At 41.0% G+C, this 21456-nt stretch overlaps 1 protein-coding gene across 1 annotated transcript in view; it reads right to left on the bottom strand.

The window, feature by feature from the left end:
* Positions 1–16631: 16631 nt before the first annotated feature.
* senp5 (SUMO specific peptidase 5) overlaps positions 16632–21456 on the bottom strand; it is a 46133-nt gene continuing 41308 nt past the window's right edge. The window contains exons 9-10 of the mRNA XM_008118224.3: positions 17635–17685; positions 16632–17521 (exon numbers count right to left, since the gene is read on the bottom strand). Of these exons, the coding sequence (XP_008116431.1) occupies positions 17411–17521; positions 17635–17685 (162 nt within the window). The 3' untranslated portion in view covers positions 16632–17410. The remainder of the gene's footprint in view (positions 17522–17634; positions 17686–21456) is intronic.

Here is a 21456-nt window from a genome sequence, read left to right as displayed (position 1 = left end):
GTGTATTGTTAATGTATTTGTGCTGTTACTTTTGTAACATTGTGAGCCGCTCCGAGTCCCCACAGGGAGATGATGGCGGGGTATAAAGTTTTTATTATTTATTATTATTATTATCTGTTGAGGAGTTACGAAGATGGAGGCATTACTTTTCATTCAACCCTCATATAAAGCTGATGTGGTTCTCAATGCAAATGTGGTGAAGGCCTATGTGCATATGCCTGAACATGTATCAGCAATAGTTGCACATATCTATTGAGCAGTCTCACATTGGTATAAGATAGCTACTATAACACAGGCATGGGCAAACTTTGGCCCTCCAGATGTTTTGGACTTCAGCACTCACAACTCCTAACAGCCTCCCAGCTCATGCCTGCTATAACCCATGCACTTGGGCATGGTTGCAACTTGCATGATGTATGGTGGTCTTTCTTAACCTGAAGTCCTCCAGATGTATTGGACTACATTCCCCCTCAATCCCCAGGCAGCATAAAGGATTATTGGAATTGCAATCCAGAAGCATTGAGAGCCACAGCTGACCGCCTCATTGTATAGAGGTGACTTTCCATTTCACATAGAGCTCATGTGAGTGCGATTTTCCTGAGCAGTGAAGCTGTTTGAACTTTGGAAACCTCATTTCAGAAAAAGAGGGAGAAAATTGTGTGTGTTTTAAGAGTGGATCCTAATCCAGCACAAAGACACACACCGTTCATGAACCAGTTTTTCTTTCAGAGAGATGCTCTGCAAATTCACTACATTTTTAAAACCTCGAATGATGGTTGTCTGAAATATAGCCTGCCGGAGAAAAAGAAAAGCCTGCCAAGATCAAATGGGCCCTTGATGAATATGTATACCTGCAGGCTTGCTGCTTTTCCAGTGAAAAACCCATTTGATTTCCCCCCCTAGATAATGCTAGAAAACAGATAAAGATCTTGCGCTTTTTCTTCTCTCTCCACTCCTTCTTGCATAGAAGGAAGCAAACCCTCAAATTATTCAGACAGCTTGATCCTAAGACACAGATGCAATTTGTTAAAGTTGCTATTTTCTCTTCCAGGTCTTGCCATTCTTTAAGTTTCGTACATACAGCTATATTTGCATTTGTCTTAACCTTTTTCCTTCTTTTCTTTTCCTTGTTTTTTCTTTTTCTTTCGCTAAATCCTTTTTCCCCCTCTCTTCTGTCATTTCAAGGTTTAAGCAGAGAGATTGTAAAGTGCTGCGCATATTGAGAATTCAAAGCAGCTGGCAATACATGTGTACTTTAAAAAGAAAAGGGGGGGAAATAGAAAGCATAGGTCAGAGGCCCAATTTGTCTATTACATAGTCCAGGCCTCCAGAACTTGTATGGCATCCTGCCCAGTTTTGCACAAAAACAGAGGGGAGCGGCAGAGCAATGGCACCTAAGTGCTTGGCAGGGCAAAATCCACAGCAGATGGAGACCCACGAGCTTATTGCTTCATAAGACTGTTATCAAAAACAGACCCCAAAATGAGCAATGGATGAATTGCCTCGTGAGGTCCCATTCTGCCCTTTCTCCCAAATCCTGAGACTACCTGAGCAGTCTAGCCCTATGTTTGCGTAAGCAAACATTTCCTCATACTTGAAACATCCTTATAAGAAGGGATGTCCCGGCTGGTTTTCCCAAGTCACAAAGATTTAAATCCCAGAAGGAACCAAAAAACCCATTTACCCACTTCCTCGCCCCTTTGTTATATCTGTGGAGCCCATCAGAGTATCTGTGTGGTCATACTTTTAATGTAACCCACTTTGGGTTTCCTTCGGGACAGATAAAGTGGGGTATAAATAAACATAATTTCATAATTGGCAGAATCATTGGGTTGCTGTGAGCTTTGTATGGTCATGATCCAGCAGCATTTTCTCCTAATGTTTATTTATTTATTTATTTGAGACACTTCTACCCCACCTTTCTCAACCCCGAAGGGGACTCAAGGCGGCTCACGTTTCACCTGCATCTGTGGTCAGCATCTTCAGAGGTTCTGTTGGCAGTGAAGCAAGTGGAGTGTATATATCTGTGGAATGTCTAGGGTGGGAGAAAGAACCCATGCCTATTTAAAGAAAGTGTGAATGTTGCAATCAATTCCACAGGTATATATACACTCCACTTGCCTCACCGCCAACTGAACCTCTGAAGATATCAGCCACAGATGCAGTCACAATATTGGAATGCTGCTAGAACATGGCCATACAGCCCGAAAAACTCACAGAAACCCAAACTTCATCATCATCATCTAAACACCCATTGTCCCTAAATCCCAAGACCCACCAGGGTGCCCATTTTCCCAGACTTGACAACTGTGTCCTCAGGGATAATCCTCTCAAGTGCCCATTATCCCCCAGCCATACTCAAATTCCAGACCCTCCCATGTAGGCAGAAACATCAGGCAACAGAGGAGCTTCAGATTCAACCAATGACAGTGTATTGAAATTCCCACTAGACCTCTCAGCCAATCATTGACTGAGATTCGTGGATCTTTAAACTTCCAGCCAATCCAGAGCCAGGCACGGACAAGCCTCCACATCCAGTCAAACCAAAGGTCCTAAAACTTTGTTGATGTTTTTCACGTTTCTAAATGTGTGTAACGTTTCTATAAATTTCCCACTCGGACTTGAGGAACATGCTGGATTTGGGATATCCCCAGTGTCTACTCTGGCCAGAATTAAATAAACTGATTCTGTTCTGCCTACGACTCTTGCTGTGTGAATCTGTTTGGGCTGTAGACCAGGAAGAAACTGAGATTTCATGCAACATAATGGATGGAAGACCCTGAAAAAGGAAGAGTTCTTCCTTTTTCAACCATCTCAGTGGCTTCCTCTGATAGTTTCATGAATCTTACCTTTTTGCCACCAGTAATAATTCAATAACAATATGGTAAAGGTAAAGGTTTCCCCTGACGTTAAGTCCAGTCGTGACTGACTCTGGGGATTGGTGCTCATCTCCATTTCTAAGCTGAAGAGCCAGCGTTGTCCATAGACACCTCCAAAGTCATGTGGCCGGCATGACTGCATGGAGCGCCGGAGCGGTACCTATTGATTTACTCACATTTGCATGTTTTCAAATTGCTAGGTTGGCAGGAGCTGGGGCTAACAGCGGGTGCTTATTCCGCTCCCGGGATTTGAACCTGAGACCTTTTTGTCCACAAGTTCAGCAGCTCAGCACTTTAACACACTGTGCCACCATAATCATAATGATTCCTCTACATTTGCAATTTCAACTTTTGCAGATTTGATTATTCACAGATTTGATTTAAAATATTATCTCTATAAATCTCTAAATCATTTGGTATGCTCTCTACACTCAGCTTCCTTCAGTCATGCTTTAGGCCGTAGAGTTTCTAAAAAGAAAACATTTCTATGAATCCAAAGGTACTGAAATGCAATCCTGTGGCCAGCTTCTAGTGGAAATTGGCACTCTAGAGGCATGCTGGACGACCTAGGAATTCCAAGTGAGGTATTTTCTCAGGTTAAAAAAAATCTTTTATTTGTAGTTGTTCACTTTCATGTGGTTCCACCAGTGCCCCTAATCCTGGTGAATGTGGAGGGATGGCTGTAGAGCTGCCTATAAATGACAAAACATAAGCATCATGGTTGTTATCTTATACAGGCAGTCCCCAAGTTATGAATAAAATCGGTTCCGTAGGTTTATTCTTAAGTTGAATTTGTTTGTGAATTGGAACAGGTATAGAGAGAGCGTGCACTTTTGGATAGTATAGGGAAGGGTTACACCCCTGTGGTGTTTGTTTTGCTGTCTGTGCCTCTGTTCAGAAGATTTTACTGTTAGTTTGTTTTATATTCAATATTTTATTGTTACATCCATTATTCTGTTCAGCATCTTTGTTCTGTTGCCTTAGCATTCATCAGAAGACATATTCCAGTACATTCAGTTCAAAATTGTACGAACAGACTGTTGCAGTGCAATTCGAACCTTATAAGATGGCAAAATAGCATTTGGGAAACCTAATAGTTGTTGTCCCTTCTAACTGCAGAGAAGAATGTAATACAAAATTGCCAAATGACTGTGAAAATCATAGGTATTGCAGGGGAGAGGTATTCCAGCAAGATCTATCCCCCAGCCATTTCCACAGCCTCTTCTTTAACGTTAGACAAGAAATCCCCACCCACCTCGAAGAGGACACTGAAGATTGACAGAAGGGCACCTGCTTTCATTTCACCGAACATGGAAGGTCAGAAGTTAATGGCAACAGTTTGCTCTGCAAATGATGGGAGTCAACTCTTGAGCAATTGCAGAGGTACCACTCAGGGGAGTCTGAAAAATCTTCAGCTGCCTTATTGAAACTCACCCACCTTTCCCCCTGCGAACAGCTGTCCAAATTGCTCCAACTGATGAAAAGTAGGCAAGGAACATAGCATTAGTCATCAAGGTACTTTGACCTCCCCAGAAAGATCGACCAGGTGGGATTGGTACATCAGTATATTGCAGGCATGGCAAACTTTCAGCCTTCCGGGTGTTTTGGACTTCAACTCCCACAATTCCTAACAGCCGGTAGGCTGTTAGGAATTGTGGGAGTTGAAGTCCAAAACATCCGGAGGGCTAAAAGTTTGCCATGCCTGCAATATAGAGTTGATGTTATAACTGAATATAACTGGGATATGCCATGACTTGTAGAAAGTCATATATATATACTAAGAACACACTATAAGCCAAAAAGGTAATGAATTATGATCCCAATATCGGTGGCTTCATATATTCTTATCTTGGTAATCTTTGACTTGAAGTCCTTCATTTCCATAGTTTGCTCTTATCAATAGCTTTTAGTATCCATGTGAAATGTATTTCCCACGGATGCAAGCCATACTGTACGAAGAACTGGCTTCCTGAGCATCTTAAAATTAGGTTTCTAGAGCTTAGGAGTGCAAAAATCTGCTTAAAAGTATACCAACAATACCAGGCAATAGCAAATAAAAAGGACTCCAGACAATGTGTGCTTTAATTCTTTTTGCCTGCAAGTTGGGATTAGTGGGAGACTAGTTATTTTGGGGGGGGGGGGAGAATAGGGACCCTTGTGCCTGTCCTACCTGTTGTTATAGATACATTGTCACGTTAGGGGAAATGATTATCTTACAAATAGGTAGCTTTGCAGCAACAGAGTGGCAGTATACGGCATGTGATGTTTTAGAGAAAAAAGTATGAAGGAAGTGAAGATCCCATGCACTGATCACTAGGCTTGCTCAAATAATTCGATTTCCCCGTTACCCGTTATTAATTCGTTATTTTCGTTTGTTTTGAAGCAATATACGGCCTTGATTGTCCACACGTCTGGATATCGCGGTTTCGAATCGCGAGAGGCCGTTTTTTCTTATTTCGTCGTTTTTTTCGTTAGGAAAAAAAAGCTTTTGCAAATCACCCAAACTCCCACCATTCAGGCCCTTTCCTTTTGCCCCTCAGCAAAAGGGGCGTCACGGGCTCAGCCAATGGGAGGGGGCGAGGGGGAAGGAGGCCGAGGAGGAGGAGGAAGACGGAGGGGGGAAATGGCCGCCGCCGCCGCCACCTCGCCTCAGCTCAGGCCTGGAGAGACCAAGAGAGACAGAGAGGGGCCCGGCGGTGAGGAGGAAGAGGCCCGGGATGCGAGGGGGTGTGGGCCAGGCCCGTCCTCGGCTGCTCCCGGGGAGGGAGGGAGGGAGGACTACGACTCCCAGGGGCCCAGATTCGCACCCTCCCTCCCCCCAATACAGGTCTCCATACCACGCTACATGAACTTGAATGGATACTGTGGTTGTGTTGTCGAAAGCTTTCATGGCCGGGATCACACTGTTGTGGTATGTATTCTATGGCCATGTGCCAGAAGCATTCTCTCCTGACGTTTCACCCACATCTGTGGCAGACATACTCAGAGGTTTTGACGTCTGTGCGAAGCTAGGCAAGTGGGGTTTATATATCTGTGGAAGGTCCAGGGTGGGAGAAAGAACTCTTGTCTGTGGAAGGCAAGTGTGAATGTTGCAATTGGTCACCTTGATTAGCATTGAATAGCCTTGCAGCTTCAAAGCCTGGCTGCTTCCTACCTGGGGGAATCCTTTGTTGGGAGGTATTAGCTGGCCCTGATTGTTTCCTGTCTGGAATTCCCATTTTCTGGGTGTTTCTGGGAAGGTAATGGCACTCCATGTAGTCATGCCGGCCACATGACCTTGGAGGTGTCTATGGACAACACTGGCTCTTGGGCTTAGAAATGGAGATGAGCACCAACTCCCAGAGTCAGACATGACTGAACTTAACATCAAGGGATACCTTTACCTTTACCTATACACACACACACACACACACACACATATGCAGGGACTATATATATACACAGTATATATCACACACACACCAATTTAACAAAGTTTCAGCCACAAAAACAAAGTTTCTGAAGTAGAACAATGACTTTCACAGTAAAGACAACCCAATTTAACAGGAAATAAGACTTTCAAACCAGGAACAGATTTCTGCAATTATTAAAAAATGGTTTATTATAAAAGCTATGAAAATTCTCCAAAAATCAGAGGATAAGGGAAACGTTCCAAATTTTGGTGAGCTATCAGTGTTAAATGTGTTCTACCACTGTACCATGTTTGAAGAAGATCACTCAAAAAATGAGGGTGGGAGAGTCCTGTAAAGTCCCCTCCCTCTGTGCTGTTTTTGGGAATTGCGCATGCGCGTCCGCCATTAACGAATTAATTTAGAAAATAACGAATTTTCGTTAATTTTGAATTTTTTGGGGGGCCAAATTCAGAAATACCTTCAGAAACGAAACGCTGCCCTCCTCTAGTTTTGAAACGAGTTTAGAATCAAATTTTTCGTGGATCGATCAAGCCTACTGATCACAAAACCAGTGTATTACTAGAGAACTGCCAGCAGATGAGAAGAAATATTTCTTGGGGACTTTTGTGAAGCTGTCAAGAGGGTTTCCCTGCTGAACGCTGTGGGAGTGACTGAATTATTCCATCACTTTCACTGCAGGTAATAAAACTGCCTATCCGAAACAGTGACTCCTGGAAAAACCTAGAGATGGGATAACGGATGCTAGTTTTTTAAATCTAAAAGAATGCCAAATATACTTGTACAAGCTGAGGGCAGGTGTCCAAAATTATGGATGTTGATGACCTATAGGTAAGTCAAGGGTCGTTCTATGGAAAGGGGAAAGCACCAGTACTTAGCACCAGGAGATAGATGCCCCTGGACATTGTCGCCATTTACCCACCAAAGTATTCAAAAAGGTTTTTCACCACTCTACTCAATGACAAGTTAAGACATAGTATTAACTCATCAAAAAGGAACCATTCCCCTTCTCTGAGTAGTGATGAAAGGAGAGCGTTTGTTCGTTTCAATAATTTTTATTGATGCTTTCAACATATAAATAAAATCACACCACTAAAAGATAGCACGGGGGGGGAGGGTGCAGGGGGGTGTCGGACATAGTGAGGGAGAATAAAGAAGAAGAGAATATCTGTGTATGTATAAGAAGGGGAAAGGAAGAAGAAAAAGAAGAAAAGAAAAAAAAAAGGGAGAAAAGACAAAGCCCATAAAGATATACAAAGACAATTGTACAGGCTTCGATTAAAATTGACTTCCATCTTCGCACAGTGTCTTAAACAACCATAAGTCACACAAATTTTCCCCTCAACCTTTTCCTTCTGGTGACCTTATTATGTATTTTCCCATCTATGTACATGTTTTCCCATTATGAGACTTTCTTCCTTTTTAGATAATTACCTTATACTTTGTTTCTTTCAAATAGTTTATTACCAACTCCCAATTTGTCTGCTTTTTCGGTCTCCCTTGATTATTATGTAGCAGGTAAGTTAATTTATCCATATTCATCACATCCCAGATCTTTGTTAACCAACAGTTTACATCAGGTGTTTCTTTATCTTTCCACATTTTGGCAAAGTTCATTCTCGCTGCGGTGGTGAGATAGTTAAAAAGGATCTCTTTGTTCCTATCTTTTTCTATGTTTAACATCCCCAGGAGGAAGTGTTTCGGGTCTAGATCAATTCTAATCTGCAGTATCTTTTGAATTCTTTGGTGAACTTCTTTCCAGTATGACCTTGCCTTTTTGCATGTCCACCAACAGTGGAAAAAGGTCCCTACTTCCTCCCCACACTTCCAGCATTTATTTGATGTTTTATTGTAAAATTTTGCAATTTTTGTGGGGTCCAGTACCATCTGTAAAACATTTTTATCCAGTTTTCTTTCATATCTGTGGCATATGTGAGTTTGAGTCTAATATTCCAACTTTTTTCCCATTCTGCCAATTGTATCGGTTTCCCAATATTTTTTGCCCATTCTGTCATGCACGTTTTAACTGGTTCTGTTTCTGTTTCCCATTCCAGTAATTTTTTGTAAATTTTGGATATTGTCTTCTTTTCCAATTGCATTATCTTGTCCCAAAAACTCTCTTTTCCTTCAAATCCTAATTTTTTATCTTTATTGTAGTAATCTTTTAGTTGTAGGTACTGGAACCAGCCTACATTTTTGAACTCAGCAGTTATTTCTTCCTGGCTTTTCAACTTATAGGTGTTGTTTTCCCTATCTAATATGTCTTTATACCTTGGCCAGTTCTCCGTACCCAATTCCCTTCTCTGGCACGCCTCTAGAGGGGATATCCATAACGGAGTTTTCAAATATAGTCTCTTCTTGTATTTGTCCCATATTCTTAGTAAAGATGATCGAATAAAATGATTCCCAAAGTTTTTTTCTATTAATTTCTTATTATACCATAAATATGCGTGCCACCCTGATCTTAAATCTGTCCCTTCTAGAGCTGTGATTTTTGTTTTTTGAAGAGTAGTCCAATCTTTAACCCACAATAGTCCGCAGGCATCATGATAAAGTTGTAGACTTGGGAAGCCTAGCCCCCCCCCCCCTGTTTTTCTCATCCATCAAATATATTCTTTTAATTCTTGGTTTCTTCCCCATCCATATAAATTTGCTCAAATCTTTATTCCATCTTTTAAATCTTAACGAGTTTCTTATAATTGGGATATTCTGGAAGAGAAAAATCATTTTTGGCAATATAGTCATTTTTATTGCAGCTACCCTCCCTAGTAATGATAATTTTAGGTGTTTCCACTTTTCTAAATCTTTTTTGATTTCTTTCCATTTGGAGTCGTAATTATTTTCTAGGAGTTGGGAGTTTTTAGCAGTTAATATTATTCCCAAGTATTTAATTTTTTTCCTAACTTGGATACCTGTTAGTTCTGTCAATTCCTTTTGTCTAGTATTCGTCATGTTTTTTGTTAATATCATAGTTTTATCTAAATTTATTTTTAGTCCTGATACTCTCTCAAATTCTTTAAATTTGGCAAGCCAACAATTTATTGTTTTTATTGGTTCTTCTATTACACATATCAAATCGTCGGCGAATGCTCTGATTTTATACTTATGCTTTCTAATACTTGCTCCTTTTAGTTGGGGATCATTTCTAATATTGTTTAGTAACAGTTCTATTGCAAAGATAAATAAGAGAGGGGACAGAGGACAGCCCTGTCTCGTTCCTTTCTGAATTTTAAAGTTCTTAGATTCCAAAGAGTTTATTTTTATTTTTGCTTCTTGTTGATCGTAAATTTGACTAATCGCGCTAGTAAATTTGTACCCCATGTCCAATTCCTTTATCAACAATTTAATCAGATCCCAATTTAGATTGTCGAAAGCTTTTTCCATGTCTATCGCTAAAAGTGCCAATTCCTCCTTTTTTGTACCCTCATAATATTCAATTATGTTTATGATTTCCCTCACGTTATCTCTCATATGTCTTCTGGGCAGGAAACCCGTTTGATCCTCCCCTATCCAATCGGTCAAAACCCCCTTCAATCTCTCTGCTAGTATATTTGAAAAAATTTTGTAATCCGAATTTAACAGAGATATGGGTCTATAATTCTTCACTAAACTTAAGTCTTGCCCTTCCTTTGGGATAACTGTTATTGTAGCGTAGTGCCATGAATCAGGCACCTTTTTATTATCTAAAATTTCGTTCATGATTTTCTTTAAGAATGGGAGAGCGTTTGTTCCAGAAGAACCTTTAAAAAGCACCAAAGCGAAGCTTCTGGTCTTTCTAAGTACCTGGATGGGAAAGCGGTAGTGGCCTTTTTGTGCTTAATTCAAAGAAAATGGACAGAGAGTAAAGGGGTCAGTGCTTCTTGGGACTAAGTTGTCACCTCTTGCCACCCTACTCAGAGGAAACAGTCCCCTAAAAATAAGGTAGGGTACTAAGTTACATCAACCTGTGGATAAGTCAAACCAGATTTTTTTGGTTCTATTTTTGACTAAATTTCTAGGCCAGGCTGGGGCAAACTTGGCCCTCCAGCTGTTTTGGACTTCAACTCCCACAATTCCTAACAGCCGGTAGGCTGTTAGGAATTGTGGGAGTTGAAGTCCAAAACACCTGGAGGGCCCAAGTTTGCCCATGCCTGGCCTAGACTAATACACGAGGATACAGTAAACCTCCCAGAAGGAGTATATGTTCCATGAATTTCTGTAGTTCCCTCAAAACAAATGCTTCATCTCTAGGGGGTAGGATATGGGGAACCATATTTATGTCCCCTTCTGTTTCAGCACAAAACAGATGTTGTTTTTATGGTAGGCATATCCAGAAACAAACTTCAGATTGTAGGCTGCGTGACTGAAACTCTTTCTTGGGATATGAAAACTGAGATCTGGGGTGAGGGAAAGGACATCAGAGTGAGCTGCAATCTTGCATGAAGATGGTGGAGGAAGGAACAAGAAATGGAATATAGCTGAGCAGAGGTCCAAGGAAAATTCCCCAGTTCATCATACAGTCAATAAATAATGTTTGGATCAAGAGATCAATGCGGTTCCCAGGTGACATCCAGTCTTCTTGCATAAGAATTCATTGCATACCTTCTTACGCAGTTTTAGAAAAAGCTGTTACATCATTAGAAAGGCACAAGAAGATTCCAATTCCCGTGTACATAATGTGAATTTTCTCATAAGTTAATATTAAAGCAAGTGCAATCCCTACTTGTTTTTACTGTATGCAATCTCTGACACATACAATTTAGGTACACAAGCTCTTCACACAAGCTTAGGAAGTCAGGGAGATGACTCCCCAGTCAAACCAGTTACCTTGTGATTTTGCCAATCGTTTGCATCAACTGTTCAATGTTCATACCAAATTGCAGTGGCAAAATGAGACTCTTAACTGGCCTCTTAAGGATATAACTTCATGTGAATCCAGATGCTAAGATGGTGGGATTTTCTGGAACTCCACAAGCAGAGTTTTGAATCCCATCTCCTATCAAGGTAGACAGAGCTCTGTTGTAAGGTCATGCATTCAGCATCCAAAAGTGCATCCATCAAAATAAAAATGTGCTTATCTCTAGCACTTGGGATTATGAAATTATACATGGAGGTTGTGGGAATGCGCAAAGTGTGCCAACAGTTGAGGGACAGCTGAAAAAATGTATAGTTCATCAGTACTATGTAGCTTTACTTACTGTCCCATGATGAACAATAGCTGACTATAAAGTGAAAGTTTTTTTTATAATTTTGTTTTACTGTAGAAAATAGAAAAAATGTCTGAATAATAGTTACATAAACGGTTGGCCTTCCATTTCAACAGATTCTCTATTCACAGATTGAACTACCTGGAGTTTGAAAATATTCCATGAAAAAAATTCCAAAAAGCAAACCTTGATTTTGCCATTTAAAATAGGAGACACCGTTCTATTACACCACTGTATATAATGGTATCCACAATGGGTACTAGAATCAAACCACTCACACCATAAAATTACATACCTATCGCCTGAAAAGAAACCAGCAGAATTTGGACTGTCAGAGTGAATCTTTAAAAAAAAACCAGTACAGATCCACACATAAAGAATGGAGTGGTGTAGTAGATTCTATAATAAATGTGGGCTGAGAAGATCCAATTGCAAATTCTATGTCTAACCTCCTATTGTTCTTAATAAGCTTAATTTATTTCATTGAGTTGGAAGGAGCCCATTGAAGGCAGTTACGACATTCCCAGTGGGTAGCTGTCCAGCTTCTTTTTGAAGTCATCTGGCTTTAGGAAATTGGTTCCATTGCTGAACTAATCTTACCATCAAGACATTCCTTCAATCAAAACCTATCTTCCTGTAACTTAGATCTGGCTGGTCTTATGTCCTCTGACAGTTCCTTAGATATTTAAAGAGTACAAGCATGTCACCTCAATCTTCTCTTCATCAGGCTGAGCGTGCCCATGTCCTTCAACCTTTTCTCCTGTATTGTGTTCTCCATGCTCTTATTGTCTTCACTGCCCTTCTCTAAACCCATTCCAATGTGCCTATATCCTTCTTAAAATGAGATGGCCAGAAGAGAATGCAGTACTCCAGATGACACGTGACTACCACAGAATATAGTGGGATTGTCAGTTCCCTTAAGTAACAGAACCACCGAACTAGTATGGGGTCATGATTCGAGTGCTGGGTGACTCTGTAAAGCAGGATTTGATTCCCCTTTCAGCCAGAGGGTGCATCTATACTGTAGAAAGAATGCAGTTTGACATCACTTTAACTTCTGTGGCTCCATGCCATGGAATCCTGGGAGTTATAGTTTGGTGAGGGAACACTGCTTTTTGGCAGTGAAGTCTTAAAGACGTTGCCAACCTACAACTCCCGACTCCATAGCATGTAGCCATGGCAGTTAAAGCGGTTTCAAACTGCCTTCATTCTATAGATACACCCACTGAATGACTTTGGACAAGGAACTCTCAGTTTCAGAGGAAGACAAAGGCAAGCCCCGCAAGAAAACCCCTTGATAGAGTTCTTACATGGGAAATTATTTGAAGCTAACGAACACACATATACACCTTTCATTGGCTTGAAAACTATGCAGGCTAGAACATTATTTGCCTTCTTTGCCGATAAGCCATAGTCAACCTGGGATGTAAGAAATGGAGGGTGGGATACATCACATGGCATTTGGTATCCTGAGCTCTTTGAAATAAAAATGCTTCTGGAAAAAAGCAGTCAGCAGCTGTATCTTGTGTTCCACGAAGACGTACAGGCCAAAAATGGCTGAATTTCAACGGAGAGAGCGAAGATTGTTTATCAAGAACAGCCAAGCGTTCTTCTCCCTCCTCGGGGTGTTTTTCCTCCCAACTGCACGGGCTGTAGAACACAAATTCAAAGGATGACACCCAAGGCCAAGCTTCTTCTAGGCCGCTGCTTGAAAAACCCATTAATCTTCGGCACAATCAAACACGGTTGGTCTTTTACTGCCGATCACCATTACACATAAATAGCAATTATTGTTCCTGGCAAGAGCTTGAGTTGCCTCTTTACGACTCTGTATTTTAATCATCTGGCTTCTAGTGCTCGCTGTCTGTAAGAAATATTTAACAAGTTTACACTATTCCTCCCTCGCAAAGGCAGGGTGGGGTTTTAAAAAAAAAGAATGTGATGAAGACAGGGATGCTACTCCTCCTAGGCTTACATGAAAAATGGTCTGAAGGCAAGGTCAGGGGGCGAAAAAAACATTCCCCATTTTACCAGAGGTTTTTTAACCTCCTGAATCCAAGGAGGTAATCAGAACTATAGCAAGTAAAGCTAGTAAAAGTAAATATATATATTACAAACAGCTTACCAACGTTTTCACAGTTCTCTAATGGAATCTTCAAAATTTCCAGGACTCTTTATCAATCCTTGGTAGCTACTTGGGGAGAATGCTGAGAAGCAGCACAGCCCTCCTATTCAACAACAAATCATGATACGAATAGGACTAAAATCCCAAATAAATGGACACAGGATTGTAATCTCAATGAAAACATACCTGTGTTGTACAGCAACACATAAATGTGCAGTAAGCCCTTCGCATTTGCTGGGATTTAGGGGTACAGGGCCCCCGTGAAAGTGGGGAAAAAACGTAAAAGAGATTCCAAAAGAGGTGTTCCAAGTCCTGGAGGAAGTCAAGTATGGAGTGATACCTGAGGACCTACAGATTCCTAGAGAGCACATTTTAATAAAATCCCTTAATATTGAAACCTGCAAATACAAAGGGCTGGCTGTAGAGCTGACCGTAGAAGAGCAATTACGTTCAAATACTTCTGTTCAGAACAACTCCAAGATGCAATCAGAGTGTCCATTACTGTAAAAACAATTTATGTTACCAGACCATATATAATGGGGGTTAGGTGCAACTATGGAAGGCTAAAGGGCCCATCAAGAGACATTGGAGAATGGGGACCATGACCCACACTGCACTACCCCACAAAACTACTTTTGGCTATGACAGCTCCACTAAGGGGCATTTTTGCCATGCTTTCACTTTACACATAGGAAAATCTGGGTGTTTTTCTTTCACCAGTTCACTTCCTGATTCAAAACAGGCATCTAAGCCCCAATTGACAGAAGGGGGAAGCAAAAACATAACAAAAATGTCCCATTCCTTCTTGAGAGCATGTCAGCGCGCACGCGTGTGTGAGATGTGTATGTTTAAATAATTGTTTTGCAAAAAATATCTGACTCATAGAGGGGCCCTGGGTGCCAAGCATACATCTCACACACCAGTTTTTCATCACTGATACTTAATTTATCTAATGAAAAGGCATGCTGGGACATGCCCATCTCTAAAGATTTCTAAACACTATTACACCAGTTTCCTCTTGCAAACCCAGATCCCTGCAAGAAGCTTTGAACTATAACACCCACGTCCCAGAGCATGGGCCACTCTGGTTTGGATGAGCAGGAATTGTACTGCAAAAATCTGGAGGGACTCGGGCTGAGGAAGTCAGCTGAAGTCAATCCTGGGGATACAAGACAAAGCACTCCCCTTCAAATCTGAAACACAATCAATCACCCAATATCAATTTTCTTTGAAAGTTCAGGATAGAGCTTTCACAACAGAGATGGCTAATGTTGGGCCACAAAATCTTAAGGATGCCATAAGTTTCTTAATGCTTTCTCCCCATTGTTCTCTTCCTCTTCTTGTTTTTATAATGCAAAGCAAAATCAAGAATTTGGTGTGGGAACCCATAAGTCCAGATTCCACGGATAACATTAAAATACTGGAGCCAAGTCAGTACCAATGTCTTGCATATTTCTGTATGCAAGTGCATGTGCAATTTATACAAAGACAATAGATTAGCATTCATTGTAGACTAGCTGTAAACAACGGTCATCTTCTAGTAGTTTGTGGCCTACAACTCCCACCTGGCTTAACTATCATACTGTGATGTCTCATGGGCCATGTAGTCCCGTTCCTAGTACTATTGTGGCAGACGAAGAGGAAAACTTGGGTTTCCCACCGATTCAGCCAGAATCGGAGCCCCTGCACCTGCAGGATGTTTGCCCTCAAGAAGTCAGCCAAACAAGCCTTGGGCAGAATTCTCCCCCGTTCTCTCGTAAGGATAATTATAATAGAGATAGAGGCGCTAGGGAGGCGAATCGCCGAAGCGCCAGAATCGCTGCCAGACAATTAGCTGATTAAGCCTGTTTCCCTTGGGAAATCGTAAGGAGTCATGCATCTGGACACAGTTTGGGTTTCACTTCTTGTTCCCCAGGGAAAGTGTTCCTTGGCGGGAAAACAAGATCCTATATAGGTGTCTTACCGCAAGGAGATCCTTGCGGAGTCAATTCGTCAGCTTGAGGAGTGAGAACGTGTGTGGACTACGCTACTCCAGTTCCTTGTTTCCAGGACCAAGTTCCAAGCCTGCCTTGTTCCCCGGACCTTGCCACGGACCTTGTTCTAGTTCCAAGCCTGCCTTGTTCCCCGGACCTCACCACGGACCTTGTTCTTGCTTTTGTTGCCTTGTATCAAGTCTTGTTTGCCAAGAATCTAGTTTGTTTTCAGCCCTGTTGTCAAGCTTCAATGGACTAAAGGACCTTGTCATTTCCCCACACTTTGCTCGGCAGTGTGTGTGTTTCGGTTATTGGATTATAACTTTGGACCTTAATATCTCCTATTGGACATTATTTTCTTGGACTATATTTGACCTTTCCTGAAAGGTCTATTTCTGAACTTTATTCTTCACTTATTTTTATTGACTTTATATAATCCTTTAATAAAGATATTAGATAGATTCTGGTCTCTGCGCATGGTTATTGGTGCTCTGCAGCCTGGGTCCTGACACATACAGAATGGTGAAAGAATATGGAAGCTCAGTAGAAAAAAGATCTTAATTGCTCAGTAGTAGTTTAGATATTATAACTGTCAACCTCTCTCTCAGCTTCCCATCCTCACGGGTTCGACTAGTTGCCACTTCTTTCCCAAAAGATGTGAATAGGTCATATTTTACAAGTAAGCAAAACAACTTTATCTACATTTTTACAGGATTTATTCCAAGCACACAGTAGTCCGCCTGGGAGAAATGATCACATTAGCCCTAAAACTTGGAGACTAGCAAACCAGAGACCGAGAAAAGCAGGGATAAATGGACATGAGCTATTTACATCCAAGATTCCCTGGTCTTTAGCCATGATGTTAAAGATGCAAGTTTCTCTCTTGACCCCGTAACTAACACTACTTACAAATAAGCACAAGGGCAATGGAACGGAAGGGGAAATATGAAAAGGAGGCTGGTAGTGGTTCTGCAAATCCAGCTATGGGTTGAAAGTCACCCTGAGACTAGAACCACAGAAAATATTCCAGAGAAAGCCTTTGAGCAACACCAACAAAATGAGCATCTCCATATTTTATTAGCACTAAAGAGTCTCTTGTACAATGGATTGCTTTTGAACCGTAGGAAGATGGTGATCTAGTAGCCATAGAAGTTAATTGGGTCTTTTAAAAAAAAGAATGGATTTCCACAAACCTATGTACATAGGTTATTTTCCAACATATCAGTCTTCTTCCAAACTAAATAAAAACGGGGGACAAAAATATGGATAGAATAATAATCCAAAGTTCGTTCGTTCGTTTTCTTTCTTTCTTTCTTTTCTTTCTTTCTTAAGAAAAAAGTGTGTTCTAGCTGCTCTTGTTATGTCATTGGGATTTCTTTGTACATTCAAAGCATTATTGCATCAGGAAAAATGGATCATGCACATTTTGTTTTCAGACAAAAAAAACGCTTAACCTGTATTATTCTTGTCATTTCTAGCTACATTTCAAAGGTGCACCAATTCTACAGTTTTATACTTCTCTCTTTTAGTCACATGCTTTGCCTATGCGCATGCGTTAAAGATAATAAATATTAAATACAGGAAAGAACATTAGAAAAAAAAACAACTGACACTGGGATTATTTTGTGGCAGGTCCACCAGTTAAGGAGCAAGTCAGGAAAAAAAAAGGTTGAGGTAATTACGTTGGCCACACCGCTCCACCAAGACTTGCGTTTGAAATTCACGGAAGTTTTTCAGAAAAAAAATTCAAGTACACAAACACCAGCAGGGGCTCGTCAAAAATGCCAGAAGCAGGAACTCTTCTTTTGCTCCTCCTTCTCCCTGTTTTACTTTTCAATCAGTCTATTAGTCGGCATTCACACAGCTCCTTGTAAATCCTTTTCCGTACTCGAGGCATGTCTTCCTGGGAGAACTGAAAAGGCTGGTCTAAGGCGAGGCACTTGCAGTACTGCAAGGGAACATTGAAAGTGATGGGAGACAATCTTTAGAAATCAAGACCAGAAATTGCCATCAGCAGATTCTAAAAGGGAGACTGGGGATTTTAAAAAATGGCAACCTTACCTGGAGTACAAAAACCCCACAGTCACTGTCGTTTTTCTGTTGTGGAATGCACTGTAAGGAAAGTAAGACAGGAGAGCTTTAAAGACAGGTGTGGGTTTTGGGTGCGCATTCAAAACTTTTCTATCCTAATGTATATGAAAGCCACCTAATACACACACACACGAAGGGTTTGTGAAACTACAACAGCTGATAATCTCCAGCTGGTGTTGTAGTCCCAAAAATAACTTCCCAAATTTCTGGGAGGCATTCAGTGTTAGTGACATTAGTCAGTACTGGTTTCAGATAGAGGTCTATCCCAAACTTAACTGGAAGTTATGGAGAGTGGATGTGGAACCTACTTGCATATAAAGCAATGCCCTTCACAGAATTCCTCATCTCCACATTATCAACTCACATCTAACCCATAGGTGATGGAGACCAAGAAACCAAATACAGTAGTTCTGCATCCAACTTTCTGTCTTGCTGGCAGCCATGCCACCTTGACATGCCATACTATTATCAGGGGAAAGGTTAGAGCCGAGTGGTAGAAAATTCTATTTACACATAAAGGGACACAGGCTCCATACTTTGCCACCTCTCCTTTAAAGGAAGTCCAGCCTGAGAACCTAGAGAGTTGGTGCCAAAGTGAAGAGAAAGCACTCTGACCAACTAGAACTCTTCATACCCTTCTCATTTTAATCCTTCCTGGTTGTAAGGTTAATTGGTCGCCTGCCCAGTGGACTTGTTGACAGGCAGTAAAAGAGTGTTCCACTCTGTAATAAATCAGATAAATATCCGAACCTCATATTTCTTATGGCAGCAATTATGTCAAAACCAGTTGCTATGTTCACCTCTTCTTCTGTCAATCATACTAGGCGGATAATGAACAGATAACCCTCCATACTTCTCTCAACTGTTTACAGAATGATTTGGGAGGGTTCCCAATTCCTGCTAGGTATATGCTTGGATGCTTTTATACACACTGTCTCCCATCTCAACTGTCCTGCTGCAATTCTCGTCTAGAGCCAGTAAAGAACTAGCAACTCAACTGGGGAAAGATTAGTGCACACTTCTCCACTTCTTAAGAGAAACAGTTTGTTTCTGGGCCAGTGATGGAAATGCTGTGGAGGCAAAACCCTCAATTGATGAATCAGAGCCACAGAGATGACATGCACATCTGCCTTCCAACTAGAAATCCTGCCAGTCTACTCTGTGCAAAAAATTGCTTGGAATTTTGCTCAGTCTAACCAAGAGAAAACCCACAATAGTATTAAGTAGAATGTTTGAGTGGAATTGTTCTTCTAACATAATCCAAGCTGAGAGTTGCCTTGACAGGCCTAACCAAGTCACGCAGCACACAGCAAGGGCTTTGTACTCAAGTGACGCCCAGATCCTTGTATGGATCAGGCCAAGGAATTTAACACAAATGCATATTTTATAATAGAAAACAAATTACATCTCCCAACCCAATACCACATTTTAATGACCTCGGCAGGATAGTTTCTTCTCAATTATTTTAAGTAAATATTTGAACATTGCTATCTGCTTTACAAAGGAACCATTTAATTGTGCCTGCACACAAGTGCCTACACACATACACACCCACGAACAGCTCAGAGAAGTTGTTGCTTCAAAGCTTCTTCCCACTGAATACTGATTTCTATACCTCTCCTCCTTAATAGGCCCAGAGAGCTGCAAAGGTAGGGTTGCAATTAAATCCAAGAAATACAGCTATGTTAGAGATTTGAGAAGGGTAAGGAGTGGTAGAAACCTTGCTGTAGTTGTTGTGTGCTTCCAAATTGATTCCAACTTGAGGCGACCTTATTTTGGAACATTTTATTCAGCCCTCTCATGAAGGCTGAGGGAGAGTGGCTTACCCAAGGTCACACAGTAGGTTTCTATATATGAACCAGGATCTGAACCGTGAGTCTTAGTCCCAACAAGTCAAGCCATTAAACCACACTGGCTCACAGAGAAACTTGTGAATGTATTTGCAAGGAAGAGCCATGCTGGATTAGATCAAAGTTCAATCTCATCCAACAGATGTTTTAGGGCAAGCCATAAACAGAACACGGCACAATATTTCCTTATTGTTCATGGTTCCCAGCAATCTGCTCTCAAAGCCAGAAGTCACATATAGTCATAATGACTTATAGGCACGAATAGCCTTCTTCTTTACAATGTGTGTGGCAGGTCCCCAAAAGTTTTTAAAAACCATTCTCAATATCACAAATTTGGTATTTTGGTATGTTAGCTGTGGAATCATTTTTTAATAAATCAATTTTAACAAGAGATGATAAGTCTATTCCAAGCGTCACTTCCAAAAGTCATGAAAGACAGGACTATATATAGTTATCAATTGTGATGCACACACATTCCCTTAAGTATCCAAGGGCCTTGAGCCCCTATGTATCACTTGCTGAGGAACACAAACAGCAGAGTGTTGTTTCACTCATGTCTCCATTGCAGACCTCTCACAGGCATCCAGTCGGCCCCTGAGGACAGGGTAAGCCTTTGGTCCTATTCAGCATAGCCGTTCTTATGTTCTTTTGCATTCTCTGCTTTATTTGGAAGGAATATGTGTTCTGACACTAGCAATCTAGCAAATGATGCACACACTCTGTTATGCTTGACAAGAGGGAAGATTGCAGAGAATACCATGCACACCCTTCAAGGGTAGCAAGACTAAGATGGCAACTTGATACTGCTTTGTGTAAAATAGATGGGTCTATTGCAAGGATAACTAAAAGCAGATTTGGTCCTAAGTATGCAGCAGAGAGGCCACACAAAGGAGTCCTGTCCATATCAGGGATTCCACAATAACCATGCTGTTTTTGAACTATAAACTCTACAGTTTCTGCAACTGCTTTCTCCTAACACCCACCAGACATTCATAAGTTTGGGTTATGTCCTAGACCTCAAATTACCTTCCTCCTCCTCTCCCCACAAAGATCAAGCAAGTGGGAGAACAACCTCACATAGAAATAAAGCTTTAAGACATTGTAGTGTGATCAAGGAACCACTGGGAGACGATCTGATGTTCAATGACCCATTTTATCTCTCTAGAGTTATGACACGATATGGTTATGCAAGTCACAAATCCCCTCGTTTGCACTTCACACAAGTTGTTCCCTTTTATCACTGCCAGACTGTGTATGGTTATGAAGGGCTGTTGTATCCATTGCAGTCTTGATGACCCCCCTCCCCCCCCAAAAAAGTTATCTTCATTAACTTTAAAATCATCCATGATATGCAGGTTCCTTTATTCTTCCTGACAAGACACCTTTCTATTGTTGCTGTCCACTGTAGCTTAGAATTCACTAATGCAATCCTAAACTATAATCTAAACAAGGAATATTATCAAGCTTGCTTTTTTCACATTTTTGGAGTACAGAAGGGTTTTTATGGTTCAACAGCAGTTTTACCATATGGTACTAGTACTAGATTAGCAATGTTTTTGAAAGCTGTCCTTCACATTTCAATCTGATTTCATGATGTCTCGGTTTCTGAAAGTGGAAAGTCATATTTGCTGCTGGATGATGGGCAGATGCTAAGTTTGTAGACCCTTGGCTTAAACTTTCCAAAAAACAGGTGCCAACAAGCCATTTGTTTATTCACGATAATCTGTGATGGGCTGGATCATAATTTTTATATAACAAAAAGGCCAAGGATATGACCCAGGTGTGACCAGAAAAGACTTCAGTTTTCCATTTCCAATTTTTCCGATGGCTTTCAGCCTGTTTAGGTGTATGTGCACATGGATTGGTGGAAAGTTAAATAAGATGTTAAAAGACATCTTACTTATCCATGAGGCACTGTGGAAATATCTTAGATAATTTGCAG

This window comes from Anolis carolinensis, chromosome 3 (assembly GCF_035594765.1).
Source record: "Anolis carolinensis isolate JA03-04 chromosome 3, rAnoCar3.1.pri, whole genome shotgun sequence".
NCBI classification, from domain to species: domain Eukaryota; kingdom Metazoa; phylum Chordata; class Lepidosauria; order Squamata; family Dactyloidae; genus Anolis; species Anolis carolinensis.
The sequence above is the reverse complement of the archived record's forward strand: the minus strand, read 5'-3'. Positions and strand labels throughout refer to the sequence as shown.